This window comes from Oncorhynchus gorbuscha, linkage group LG23, assembly GCF_021184085.1.
Source record: "Oncorhynchus gorbuscha isolate QuinsamMale2020 ecotype Even-year linkage group LG23, OgorEven_v1.0, whole genome shotgun sequence".
Classification (NCBI taxonomy): Eukaryota; Metazoa; Chordata; class Actinopteri; order Salmoniformes; family Salmonidae; genus Oncorhynchus; species Oncorhynchus gorbuscha.
In genome coordinates, this window is record NC_060195.1 from 31,303,084 (window position 1) to 31,316,947 (window position 13,864).

General features: G+C 46.1%; 1 protein-coding gene across 5 annotated transcripts in view; it reads right to left on the reverse strand.

The window, feature by feature from the left end:
• Positions 1-9,145: 9,145 nt before the first annotated feature.
• The window catches only part of LOC124011107 (testican-1-like), a 450,156-nt gene continuing 445,437 nt past the window's right edge, over positions 9,146-13,864 (reverse strand). For all 5 annotated transcript variants that reach the window (XM_046324141.1, XM_046324139.1, XM_046324138.1 and 2 more), the window contains one exon: positions 9,146-12,590. In XM_046324141.1, the coding sequence (XP_046180097.1) occupies positions 12,394-12,590 (197 nt within the window). In that variant the 3' untranslated portion in view covers positions 9,146-12,393. The remainder of the gene's footprint in view (positions 12,591-13,864) is intronic.

A 13,864-nucleotide genomic window follows, 5' to 3' on the forward strand; every position in this document is an offset into this window, starting at 1 on the left:
GTGTGTGTGTGTGTGTGTGTGTGTGTGTGTGTGTGTGTGTGTGTGTGCGTGCGTGCGTGCGTGCGTGCGTGCGTGCGTGCGTGCGTGTGTGTGTGCACAACCCCTCCTGCTCCTCCATACATCTCAGATTCCATTCTAATTTCCCCTCTGCACTGATACCCATATTACAGACAGTAAATGATACAGCAGTTTGCGAGGCAGTCTTCCTCCAATACAATATAAACACCCATGTATCACCCTCTGTCTGCCATCAGAGCTGTAATCTGTCGCCTGGAAACGGATCCGGCCTAGTGTTCAGTGTTCTGGTCAGACAAGTTACATTTTCCCCAACTCAACAGATTCTCTGCAGACAGGGTCAGAGTGATATCATTCTGTTACTTCAGACAGGTAAAGGGGAGTCAAGGAGAGAAACTCATGTTCTGTCTTTGTGTACAGTAGTAGACCTAGAAGAAACTGCAACCTACAATGACCTCCAATGGTTTCTGATGACCCCTCTAAGGTAGAGACAACCATATGAGAGAGGTTGGCTGACCATGTGTGTGTGTGGGAGGGTTATGGCGAGAGCGACCCGACACAGATGCCATCAGGTCCGCTCTGCTCCACTTTCCATCTGTGACCATCTGCTAGAGGGAGGGAGGGAGGGAGGGAGGGAGGGAGGGAGGGAGGGAGGGAGAGGATGGATGGAGGGAGGGAGATGGACGGAGGGGATGGAGGGAGGGATGTTGAGGTGTTCAAGGGCATCCCTGTGCTTGTCACAAACTGAACAAAGGGGGAGGGGATGTGTGGCGCTTTGGGTTGGATGCGGTGAGACACACGCACATATCACTATGTACCACACCCCACACCTGCTCTCTGTCCCTCATGTCACATTCAGTTTAGTGCCAACCAGGAGACTGTAAGAGCTGACATATACAGTACAATCATTGGAGCAGACAGAGGTAGCAGTGACAGGGCACTGGCCTAATCCGGACCTAAAGCAGGACAAACACAAGAACTGACCTTGGATAAGTGCTGAGGGGGAACTATATTGATGACTCTGACTCAGAATTTACCACATACTGATGGAGTTCAGTCACCTGAATACTGAATGTGTCAAATGATTAAACCAGTTAGTGCTTCATTCTCATTTCCATAAGCACAGGGTTTATTAAGCCTGGGCCCGCCTCTTTCTTAACATCAATGACTGCGTAAATGGAGCCATGCAAATCAAACTTGATCAAATGACTGTGATTCCTAATCTCTGGTGTTATATAAAATACCCATTAATGCTTGGATAATTTATTCTCCCTCTGACAACGTCATGTCCAGTTGGGAGTTTAAAGACGCAGCTTTCAGGAAGCCAGGGAAAAACATTGAAACCTCAGAGGGAATTAAGCAGCAGTTTTTCCGCATGCTCATTTGTGTCTCACTGTCTCTCTGTCTGCCACATATTCAGACAGGGGATCATACTCATCAGCACTTCAATAACTAGCATCCCCGCTAAAGACACATCTTCTTAAGCAGCCGCTGTGTGTGTGTGTGTGTGCTTGTATCTGGCGGAGTCTATCTGGTATCTTGTGTGCTTCTGCTCTGTGTTTTGGGGTATGGAAGGAATGCAAAGACGAGGAGCCCATAGCCAGGGCTGTGCTGTGTGTTTTGTGGTGTGGAAGGAATGCCAAGACGAGGTGCCCATAGCCAGGGCTGTGCTGTGTGTTTTGGGGTGTGGAAGGAATGCCAAGACGAGGTGCCCATAGCCAGGGCTGTGCTGTGTGTTTTGGGGTGTGGAAGGAATGCCAAGACGAGGTGCCCATAGCCAGGGCTGTGCTGTGTGTTTTGGGTTGTGGAAGAAAGTGTGAACATGAGGCATCCTTAGCCAGGGCTTTTCTGTGTGTTTTGTGGTGTGGAAGGAATGCCAAGACGAGGTGCCCATAGCCAGGGCTGTGCTGTGTGTTTTGGGGTGTGGAAGGAATGCCAAGACGAGGTGCCCATAGCCAGGGCTGTGCTGTGTGTTTTGGGGTGTGGAAGGAATGCCAAGACGAGGTGCCCATAGCCAGGGCTGTGCTGTGTGTTTTGGGGTGTGGAAGGAATGCCAAGACGAGGTGCCCATAGCCAGGGCTGTGCTGTGTGTTTTGGGGTGTGGAAGGAATGCCAAGACGAGGTGCCCATAGCCAGGGCTGTGCTGTGTGTTTTGGGGTGTGGAAGGAATGCCAAGACGAGGTGCCCATAGCCAGGGCTGTGCTGTGTGTTTTGGGGTGTGGAGGGAATGCCAAGACGAGGTGCCCATAGCCAGGGCTGTGCTGTGTGTTTTGGGGTGTGGAAGGAATGCCAAGACGAGGTGCCCATAGCCAGGGCTGTGCTGTGTGTTTTGGGGTGTGGAAGGAATGCCAAGACGAGGTGCCCATAGCCAGGGCTGTGCTGAGTGTTTTGGGGTGTGGAAGGAATGCCAAGACGAGGTGCCCATAGCCAGGGCTGTGCTGTGTGTTTTGGGGTGTGGAAGGAATGCCAAGACGAGGTGCCCATAGCCAGGGCTGTGCTGTGTGTTTTGGGGTGTGGAAGGAATGCCAAGACGAGGTGCCCATAGCCAGGGCTGTGCTGTGTGTTTTGGGGTGTGGAAGGAATGCCAAGACGAGGTGCCCATAGCCAGGGCTGTGCTGTGTGTTTTGGGGTGTGGAAGGAATGCCAAGACGAGGTGCCCATAGCCAGGGCTGTGCTGTGTGTTTTGGGTTGTGGAAGAAAGTGTGAACATGAGGCATCCATAGCCAGGGCTTTTCTGTGTGTTTTGTGGTGTGGAAGGAATGCCGAGACGAGGTGCCCATAGCCAGGGCTGTGCTGTGTGTTTTGGGGTGTGGAAGGAATGCCAAGACGAGGTGCCCATAGCCAGGGCTGTGCTGTGTGTTTTGGGTTGTGGAAGAAAGTGTGAACATGAGGCATCCATAGCCAGGGCTTTTCTGTGTGTTTTGTGGTGTGGAAGGAATGCCAAGACGAGGTGCCCATAGCCAGGGCTGTGCTGTGTGTTTTGGGTTGTGGAAGAAAGTGTGAACATGAGGCATCCATAGCCAGGGCTTTTCTGTGTGTTTTGTGGTGTGGAAGGAATGCCAAGACGAGGTGCCCATAGCCAGGGCTGTGCTGTGTGTTTTGGGGTGTGGAAGGAATGCCAAGACGAGGTGCCCATAGCCAGGGCTGTGCTGTGTGTTTTGGGGTGTGGAAGGAATGCCAAGACGAGGTGCCCATAGCCAGGGCTGTGCTGTGTGTTTTGGGGTGTGGAAGGAATGCCAAGACGAGGTGCCCATAGCCAGGGCTGTGCTGTGTGTTTTGGGTTGTGGAAGAAAGTGTGAACATGAGGCATCCATAGCCAGGGCTTTTCTGTGTGTTTTGTGGTGTGGAAGGAATGCCAAGACGAGGTGCCCATAGCCAGGGCTGTGCTGTGTGTTTTGGGGTGTGGAAGGAATGCCAAGACGAGGTGCCCATAGCCAGGGCTGTGCTGTGTGTTTTGGGGTGTGGAAGGAATGCCAAGACGAGGTGCCCATAGCCAGGGCTGTGCTGTGTGTTTTGGGTTGTGGAAGAAAGTGTGAACATGAGGCATCCATAGCTGGGGCTTTGCTGTGTGTCTTGGGTTGTGGAAGAAAGTACCAAGATGAGTCTACATTCTCGTCACATCACCACCTCTCCCTCCCCCTCTTTCCTCTCTACGTCTTCCTTGGAGGCAGACAAGACATTTAATGATCTGCTCCTAAATATTAAGTGGATTAATCAGGAACAGAGCTAGAGCTTCATAAATAGCAATGAGAGGCGGTGAGACGAGAGGGGGTCGAGGATCCTCTCCGTATCCACTGTGTAGAGCTATTAAGAGTTTATTAATGCACTGGATTAAACCCAATAACCTCTATTTAAAGAAGGTGGGACATGCAGTCTATCTTAACGATGGGTCTCATAGGGGTCACACCGAAAGGGGATTGGGAGCCAGGGAAACAATTCCCGCCTCCACAGCTGAATGACATGGGGCAAAAGCCAATCATATTTCATCTATGAGGGAGCCCTGGAGAGTTAGTGTCTCGCCCTCTTGTACAGAACCTTTCGACGTGCTTAGTGGCGATATAGAGGCCCAAACTGCTTAACGCTGCAGGTTGAAGTTAAATATATAATGGACACGTTTCCATTTATGCTACGTTAATCTGCACCTTTCACCAACCAAACAATGTCCCCGATACAGCAACAGCAGATGTGGTACTTCTGAGTTTTAAGCTTGAGTAAAACGAGAGAGCAAGTCATATTTAGGAGGAACAATCAAGCCCTCAGGTAAGGGACATGACAATCCGATGAGGGGCTGGTTTGACAAATGTCAACATGCTCTGTCAACACATTGATGCTATGTCAACACCTCTCCCTGATAACGCCTGCTGTCCCTGAGAGGAAGCAGACACAGTACCCTATGTTCATCCTGACAGTATCCATGGGGCTTTTGCACTGTCTTTGTTAGGCTGCAGGGGAAATAATAGGAAACAAGTGGCGTTTAACACGTTCAAACAATCTGCATCAAGTCAGCCCATGGTACCGTATTTCAGTTCTCCAGAAACCTATTCCCTTGGAGAATAGGTGGTGTATGAGCAGTAATATTACAGTTCTCCAGAAACCTATTCCCTTGGAGACTAGGTGGTGTATGAGCAGCAATATTACAGTTCTCCAGAAAATATTCCCTTGGAGACTAGGTGGTGTATGAGCAGCAATATTACAGTTCTCCAGAAAATATTCCCTTGGAGACTAGGTGGTGTATGAGCAGCAATATTACAGTTCTCCAGAAACCTATTCCCTTGGAGAATAGGTGGTGTATGAGCAGCAATATTACAGTTCTCCAGAAAACTATTCCCTTGGAGAATAGGTGGTGTATGAGCAGCAATATTACAGTTCTCCAGAAACCTATTTCCTTGGAGAATAGGTGGTGTATGAGCAGCAATATTACAGTTCTCCAGAAACCTATTCCCTTGGAGAATAGGTGGTGTATGAGCAGCAATATTACAGTTCTCCAGAAACCTATTCCCTTGGAGAATAGGTGGTGTATGAGCAGTTCTCCAGAAAACTATTCCCTTGGAGAATAGGTGGTGTATGAGCAGCAATATTACAGTTCTCCAGAAACCTATTTCCTTGGAGAATACGTGGTGTATGTGCAACAATATTACAGTTCTGGATTTGAAGCCTTGGTCTTGGAATGGCTCACATTTGGAAAGATTCATTTTTCTGTGATGTTGACTGAACAAGATACCGGGCTGGCCCAGCCCGACTTGATTTTCAGACACTAATCTAAGGTCAGTATTGTGTGTTTTCCCCAAATGGATTTGAGAAGGGTAGGCTGAACCTAGATCTGTGCCCAATGCGCCGTTTCTATCCATAGCTATATGAATCCACACCACCAGTCACAGATCACAGCCCTAACCTAGTTTTAAATCACCATGACACAGCCATAACAGACTCAGAATGATAGAGGGTGTGAGAGGGCAGAAGAGATAGAGGGAGAGAGACTGGAAAATGGATTTTCTTCCAGCTGCATGAATCAAATTGAGTACAAAAGGGCATTATCAAATCGATAGATTTAATATGGCATATTAGATGAAGACAAAGGCATGTCTGGTGAGGGGAGTTAACTTTTGACTGATGTCACTGGGACACATCAATATAGTCCATTGCCATTTGGATGAAGGATAAGCTATGTAAAATGCAATAACACAACTCCCAAACCTCGATGAAACTTGTAAAAGGATTTTAGCTCATGTATGCCTGAGTGACAGAGTATGTGTAATACATATTTTGTGTGTGTGTGTTCACGCAAAAATGGACATCATTTAAATAAGACCATCACACAGAGTAGGTACAGGACAGGACAGACTTAAATTTATTCAGACAAACATTGTGGAACTGTTACAATAAAATCAAGATATTTTCAGCCCATAACATCAACATTCCATTATAGCTCCAGAAGGGGAAAAATAAGACACTGAAGAACTCACTACACTATGCTTCTATGGAAAGAGCTACATGAATCTAGCTACATTAAGGACAATTGATTTACACACTTTAGTCTGTTAAATGCAACTGGACAAAGCCACAGTGCCTTCACATGGCAATATATTACACCCCTTTCACAGAGTATTTTTTTCTCTTTACAAAGTAAAAAATATATAGAATTAACAAAGAAGACTTTAGCAAATATGGCCATGTATGTGTTTGTTTGGACTAGCGGAGCTGTCATACTAGAACTCTGTGTGTGTGTGTGTGTGTGTGTGTGTGTGTGTGTGTGTGTGTGTGTGTGTGTGTGTGTGTGTGTGTGTGTGTGTGTGTGTGTGTGTGTGTGTGTGTGTGTGTGTGTGTGTGTGTGTGTGTGTGTGTGTCTCTATCTGAAGACAGTTCAGTGACTGTCTAATACAGGTTGGAAATGAGAAGGACCATTTCCTTCTCAATTATTGCGCTTTTGTTATTGCGCTTTTGTAGACGTTTGAGCAACTAGGGTTACTCAGCTTTGTACACAAGTAGGCCAGGCAAGGGAGGGACAGCAGTGACATCAGGACAGGGCAAGGGTCAAGGCCAGATTGATGTCAGGATCAAAAAAGGAGCCTTACACTGCTTCGGAAAGAGATTACTTTATACACACATGTTACAGTCTCTCTCTCTCTCTCTCTCTCTCTCTCTCTCTGTGTGTGTGTGTGTGTGTGTGTGTGTGTGTGTGTGTGTGTGTGTGTGTGTGTGTGTGTGTGTGTGTGTGTGTGTGTGTGTGTGTGTGTGTGTGTGTGTGTGTGTGTGTGTGTGTGTGTGTGTGTGTGTGTGTGTGTGTGTGTGTGTGTGTGTGTGTGTATTGTGTTAGTGGAAGGTTTATTGTCTCTCTGGCTGATGTACACACAGAGAGGTCAGAGTTTAAGATGCAAAGGGTAAAAAAACGAAAGGGTCATCATGCATGTTATTGACAAGATCATCAACAAACAACCAATCAATATCAGGGTCAGAGGTGAGATGTCAGAGGGGATGCAGTGACCAGATGAGTTAATGTTGTGATCGATACAGGAAATCACCCAAAAGTTGTTACTAAATACACAGATATACAGTTAAAGTCGGAAGTTTACATCCACTCCACAAATTTCTTGTTTAACAAACTATAGTTTGGGCACGTCGGTTAGGACATCTACTTTGTGCATGACACACATTTTTTGGATGTGTACCTGTGGATGTATTATTTTTCCAATAATTGTTTACAGACAGATTATTTCACTTATAATTCACTGTATCACAATTCCAGTGTGTCAGAAGTTTACATACACTAGGTTGACTGTGCCTTTAAACAGCTTGGAAAATTCCAGATAATTATGTCATGGCTTTAGAAGCTTCTGATAGGCTAATTGACATCATTTGAGTCAACTGGATGTGTACCTGTGGGTGTATTTTAAGGCCTACTCAGTGCCTCTTTGCTTGACATAATGGGAAAATCTAAAGAAATCTACAAAACAAAAATGTAGACCTTCACAAGTCTGGTTCATCCTTGGGAGCAATTTCCAAATTCCTGAAGGTACCACGTTCATCCGTACAAACAATAGTATGCAAGTATAAACACCATGGGCCTACGCAGCCGTCATACCGCTCAGGAAGGAGACTCTTTCTGTCTCCTAGAGATGAACGTACTTTGGTGAGAAAAGTGCAAATCAATCCCAGAACAACAGCAAAGTACCTTGTGAAGAAGCTGGAGGAAACAGGTACAAAAGTATTTATATCCACAGTAAAACGATTCCTCTATAGACATAACCTGAAAAGTCGCTCAGCAAGGAAGAAGCCACTGCTCCAAAACCACCATTAAAAAAAGCCAGACTACGGTTTGCAACTGCACATGGGGACAAGATCGTACTTTTCGGAGAAATGTCCTCTGGTCTGATGAAACAAAAGTAGAACTGTTTGGCAATAATGACCATCGTTATGTTTGGAGGAAAAAGAGGGAGGCTTGCAACAGTGAAGCACGGGGGTGACAGCATGTTGTGGGGGTGCATTGCTGCAGGAAGGACGGGTGCACTTCACAAAATAGATGGCATTGTGAGGGAAGAAAATTATGTGGATATAATTGAAGCAACATCTCAAGACAAGTTAAAGCTTGGTCACAAATGGGTCTTCCAAATAGACAATGACCCCAAGCATACTTCCAAAGTTGTGGCAAAATGGCTTAAGGACAACAAAGTCAAAGTATTGGAGTGGCCTTCACAAAGCCCTGACCTCAAACCAATATAACATTTATGGGCAGAACTGAAAAAGCGTGTGCGAGCAAGGAGGCCTACAAACCTGACTCAATTATACCAGTTCTGTCAGGAGGAATGGGCCAAAATTCACCCAACTTATTGTGGGAAGTTTGTGGAAGGCTACCCAAAATGTTTGACCCAAGTTAAACAATTTTAAGGCAATGCTACCAAATACTAATTGAGTGTATGTACATTTCCGACCCACTGAGAATGTGGTGAAAGAAATAAAAGCTGAAATAAATGGTTCTCTCTACTATTATTCTGACATTTCACATTCTTAAAATAAAGTGGTGATACTAAGTGACCTAAAACAGGGAATGTTTACTGGGATTAAATGTCAAGAATTCTAAAAAATAAAAAAATAACTGAGTTTAAATGTATTTGGCTAAGGTGTATGTAAACTTCTGACTTCAACTGTATATCGTTATGGTTGAGGGACATAGAAATAAGGATAGAGAGGGGTAAGTAGAGAGAGAGGGGTAAAGGAGAGAGAGGGGTAAGGAGAGAGAGGGGGAAGGAGAGAGAGGGCTAAGGAGAGAGAGAGAGGGGTAAGGAGAGAGAGGGGTAAGGAGAGAGAGGGGAAAGGAGAGAGAGGGGGAAGGAGAGAGAGGGGGAAGGAGAGAGAGTGGGGTAAGGAGAGAGAGGGGGAAGGAGAGAGAGGGGGAAGGAGAGAGAGCTGGAAGGAGAGATGGGGGAGGAAGGAGAGAGAGCTGGAAGGAGAGAGAGGGGGAAGGAGAGAGGGGGTAAGGAGAGAGAGGGGGAAGGAGAGAGAGCTGGAAGGAGAGAGAGGGGGAAGGAGAGAGAGGGGGAAGGAGAGAGAGCTGGAAGGAGAGAGAGGGGGAAGGAGAGAGAGCTGGAAGGAGAGAGAGGGGAAGGAGAGGAGGGGGAAGGAGAGAGAGGGGTAAGGAGAGAGAGGGGGAAGGAGAGAGAGCTGGAAGGAGAGAGAGGGGGAAGGAGAGAGAGCTGGAAGGAGAGAGAGGGGGAAGGAAGAAACAAATAAGATCAGAGAACGAAAAGGGAGGATAGGCATTAGAGAAAAATATACATTTTAGGGAAAGCGAAAGAATCCCCAAAACCCAAAAGCATACATTTCTTCGCCTGAGTTCCTCTGCCTGTCTTTCATCTTGGAGCGAGATGAAAGGTTGACTCTACGGGCGTTAAATGACCACCCATTACCCACACCCCCCATTCCGCCCAATCATGGTGTGCATTACTCGTCTCCACAGAGACCCTGGGCTGAGAGACAAGGCAGCGAGCGATATGACAGCCTCGCAGGGGAGACATCTCTGAGCTATAAAAAAACAAAATAAGGGAAACGAGAGAGAGGAGCGCTATGGCTGTAAAACTCCCTCACACATTCCCCCAGTGTGAAAAACAGAGGAGAGAGTGAGAGAGAGAGGAGGGTAGAGAGAGGGAGAAAAAAGGGGAAAATAAGTGAGTGACAAAATGATAGTGAAGATGAGCAAGAGAGAGGGGGAGCTAGAGGGAGTGGAAGGCTGTGAGAGAGGGAGCAGAGGAAGAGTGAGAGAGTGGGAGATTTGAAAGTGAGCAATCAGTGTTAGGTTGTGAAAGGCTGTTTTCTAATTTGCTGTGTGCCTGCCTGGAACTACACTTATATTTTACAGAGTGAAACATCAGTGGTGCCAACTGATTGGCTGAAGAGTAGAAGAGCTCAGTGATGTATTGTGTGAAGTTTTAGTCAGTGCTGGATCCCTTTCAAAAAAAGATTGAAAACTGCAAACTGTAGTAAGTGCATTGGTATTTTGGACGCAGTAATTGCAGAATAACTGCAGTTAAACTGCTGAATTACTGTAGTAAAAACAACAGTTATACTGCACTCTGACTGGAATCTTTTTCCGTAAGGGATGAGCCAAAGTGTCAATCACAAGAGTCTCACACTTTAATCAAAGATCCGTTCAAGATGTGTTCCTGCTGGCCAAAGCACGCCAAAGCACGCCAAAGCAAGAGCAATGTATCATTATGCTGCATTACAAGACCAATGAAACACAAGCCTTACAAATACAGTACTGACAACTGATAATATAGTGTCCGGCTCAGACCCTCGAATATATACGTCCGATCATCCAAGGCCTGTCATTATCAAAGTGGAATGCCACTGAGCATTGTGTGGGTGTGCTTATACTGTTCCAGTGTAAGGCTTAACTGTTCAAAAGCCTGCCTTCTGGGTTAAGCCTATCTCATCTGGGTTTGTGTGCTAGATACGTTCCGATAACTGACCTCACTTGATTACCACGCGGAATATTCTGGGGGAAAAAAGCAGGAACTTATTTAGAATAGAAGGTATAGAATGTTCCACTTCCTCAGTCAACAGTACACACCAATGGCTACAGAAATAAAACTCTATGACAAACAAAACCATTATGCTATGTTCCTTTTAACAGACTCACTGCTTCTTGTTGTGTCCCCCCCCCCCCCAAAGCGAACCCTTAAAAGCATTTTCTCTTTGTGTCCGTTTCTAAATCTGCAGGCTGGATTTGGGAGGGTTTGAAAAAGGTCTGAATAATGGCAGGGCTCTTTGTGTGACCACAATTAGATTTCTCTGGTTCTGTAGTTCTACAGACTAAGTGCCTCCAACTGAAACAGAAGTACAAAACTAGCTGGGGGAAAAGTCATTATCAAAGCTTTCAAGTTGAAGAGAGCGGTTGCTATTTAGTAAGTGGCTAACAACATGGTTTTGAACTTTTAAAAGCTCAATTGGAAGAGGAAGCATCAAATAAAGACTGCACAGCATTGAGACAGCAAGGGGAGGGAGCACTGCAGCAGCCAATATGGACATTGTCAAATCAACATCTAATCCAATTTTATTTGTCACATGCTTCGTACACAACAGGTGTAGACTAACAGTGAAATTCTTACTTTACAGGTCCCTTTCCAACAACGGACACAGGATACATAGAGAGTTATACACTGAGTGGACAAAACATTAGGAACACCTGCTCTTTCCCTGACATAGACTGACCAGGCGAAACCAGATGTGATCCCTTATTGACGTCTCCTGTTAAATCCACTTCAATCAGTGTAGATGAAGGGGAGGAGACCGGTTAAAGAAGGAATTTAAGTCTTGAGGCGAGGCAATTGAGACATGGATTGTATGTGTATATGGGGCGTTCAGAGGGTGATTGGGAAAAAAACCTTTGAATGGGGTATGGTAGTAGGTGCCAGGCGCACCGGTTTATGTCAAGAACTGCCACGCAGCTGGGTTTTCCACGCTCCCATGTGTATCAAGAATGGTCCACCACCCAAAGCACATCTAGCCAACTTGACACAACTGTGGGAAGTATTGGAGTCAACATGGGCCAGCATCACTGTGGAACGCTTTCAACACCTTGTAGAGTCCATGCCCTGACGAATTGAGTCTGTTCTGAGGGCAAAGGGGCAGGGTGCAACTCAATATTAGGAAAGTGTCCGTAATGTTTGTACACTCAGTGTATCTTGCCACCCAAACTTGTCTTTCCACAGGGGCGTAGTCAGGGAACATGCAACAAAAAGTAACACATCATCACTCTTTCTGGTTCTAGGGCACCCTGGAGCATTCAATAACAGCAAGAACATTATTCTCGACCAAAGAGCCTATAGAATATTCTGGAAACAGAGAATATGGTATTCTAGAACATGAGGGGTGAGGCCGGGAGCGGAAAATGGAGTCTTTGACAGAAGGGCCAGAACACACCATAGAATCTCACCTTCACACTTGTCTCTGACCTCACAGTCAGACAAGAGACTCTCAGAGACACACAGACACAGATACAGATAAAGAGAGAGAGAACGGGGAGATGAGAGAGTAAGAACAAGAAAGAGAGAGAGAGAGGATATAGCAATGTGTCAGTCTATGGTTGAAGGGTTTGAGGACAAACACAGTAGCAGAGGGACACACATTAAAAGAGACTAGACAGTCTTTGTTTGAATTGAATACGTCTCTATTCTCTGAAGGAGAGTAGGAGGGACACACTATATGAAGGTTGAGTAGCGGAGAGAAAGTTTCAAGGTGAACAAGAGGCATAGAGGAGGGGATAGTCAGTTGAACACAGAGTTGATGCTGAGGGGTACGAAGGAGACGCTGGAATGGCTTCAGGTCTGTTCAGAGTTAACGGGGGTCCCTGGTTGGTTGATGGGAGAACAGGTGGGGGCGGAGCTACCAGATGTAGCCAATCTCATCATCCTTGTCATCTTCCTCGTCCTCGTCATCCTCAATGGCCCCTCTGGGATGGATCCGGCCCCGCCTCTGCTTCTGCCGGCTCCTCCCACTCTGAGCTGGCTCCTCCTCCTGGTCATCAAGGAGAATGACAGCGCCCCCACTGCCAAAATCCCCTGAGGTCTCTTGGTCCTCCTCTACACATAGAGACAGAGAGAGAGAGAGAGAGAGAGAGAGAGAGAGAGAGAGAGAGAGAGAGAGAGAGAGAGAGAGAGAGAGAGAGAGAGAGAGAGAGAGAGAGAGAGAGAGAGAGAGAGAGAGAGAGAGAGAGAGAGAGAGAGAGAGAGAGAGAGAGGGATGGATGGATGGATGGATGGATGGGTTAAATAAAGAGGCAGACAGGTTAGACAGAGACAGATAGGTTAGACAGAGACAGACAGGTTAGACACACATTTAGACAGAGAGACAGATGGGTTAAATAAAGAGACAGACAGGTTAAACACACATTTAGACAGAGAGACAGATGGGTTAAATAAAGAGGCAGACAGGTTAGACAGAGACAGACAGGTTAGACAGAGAGACAGACAGGTTAGACAGAGAGGCAGACAGGTTAGACAAAGAGACAGACAGGTTAGAGCAGAGGTTCCCAAACTTCTTCGGCCAGTGACCCCATTTTGTTCTAATTTATTTTGCAACCCCACCCTATAGAAAAGGTGATCAATGTTAACTTTTTTAAATGGGCTATTACAAATCAGTCTGACAGTACTTTTGACAGTGGTTTTATTTATTTAACCTTAATTTAATCTGAAGGAAGTATGGTTTGAAGTGACTGAAAGGCATCAGAAAGGTCTTGGGATGTTCAGAAGATCATCAGACAATCATTTTGTTTGATCTTGATGTTCTTTTCTCCCCAGTCTGATTTAGTGCCTGGTCTTGTCCACTCTGTTCTAATGAGGCTTGTTGGGTTTTGTAAAGAGAAACAGAAGACACATACGTGTTCCTGAGAGTCTAACCTTTCAGTGATGGGGTCATAATATGTAGTTTAAACCAATCAAAAGATAGAGCCACATTTGTAGGAAGAAAACAGAAACCCCTCTATTTATTACAGTCACATCTAGCGGCTACCGGAGGTTACTGACATAACCCCGGTTCTATGAACCAAGTGCAATTAAAGAGTTTCTCTCGCAACCCCATTTTCAAATCAGGCGACCCCCACGTGACAGCGAGACAGGCAGGTTAGATACAGAAACTAACTACCACTGACGATCTGCTTTTGGTTGAGATGCGCTTCTCCGACAACACAATGCATTACTGTAAATAACCTCATCTTCCTCCAATGGCCCATGTGAGCCGGAGCGCTGCTTTATTCAAGCTCACAATCTTATAGCATCAAACGCTTCAAAGGAACGCTGTTAAAGCCCAAATACATGAACAGTGAATCAGAGGAGGCAGCCAGAGGCATTCAGCTATA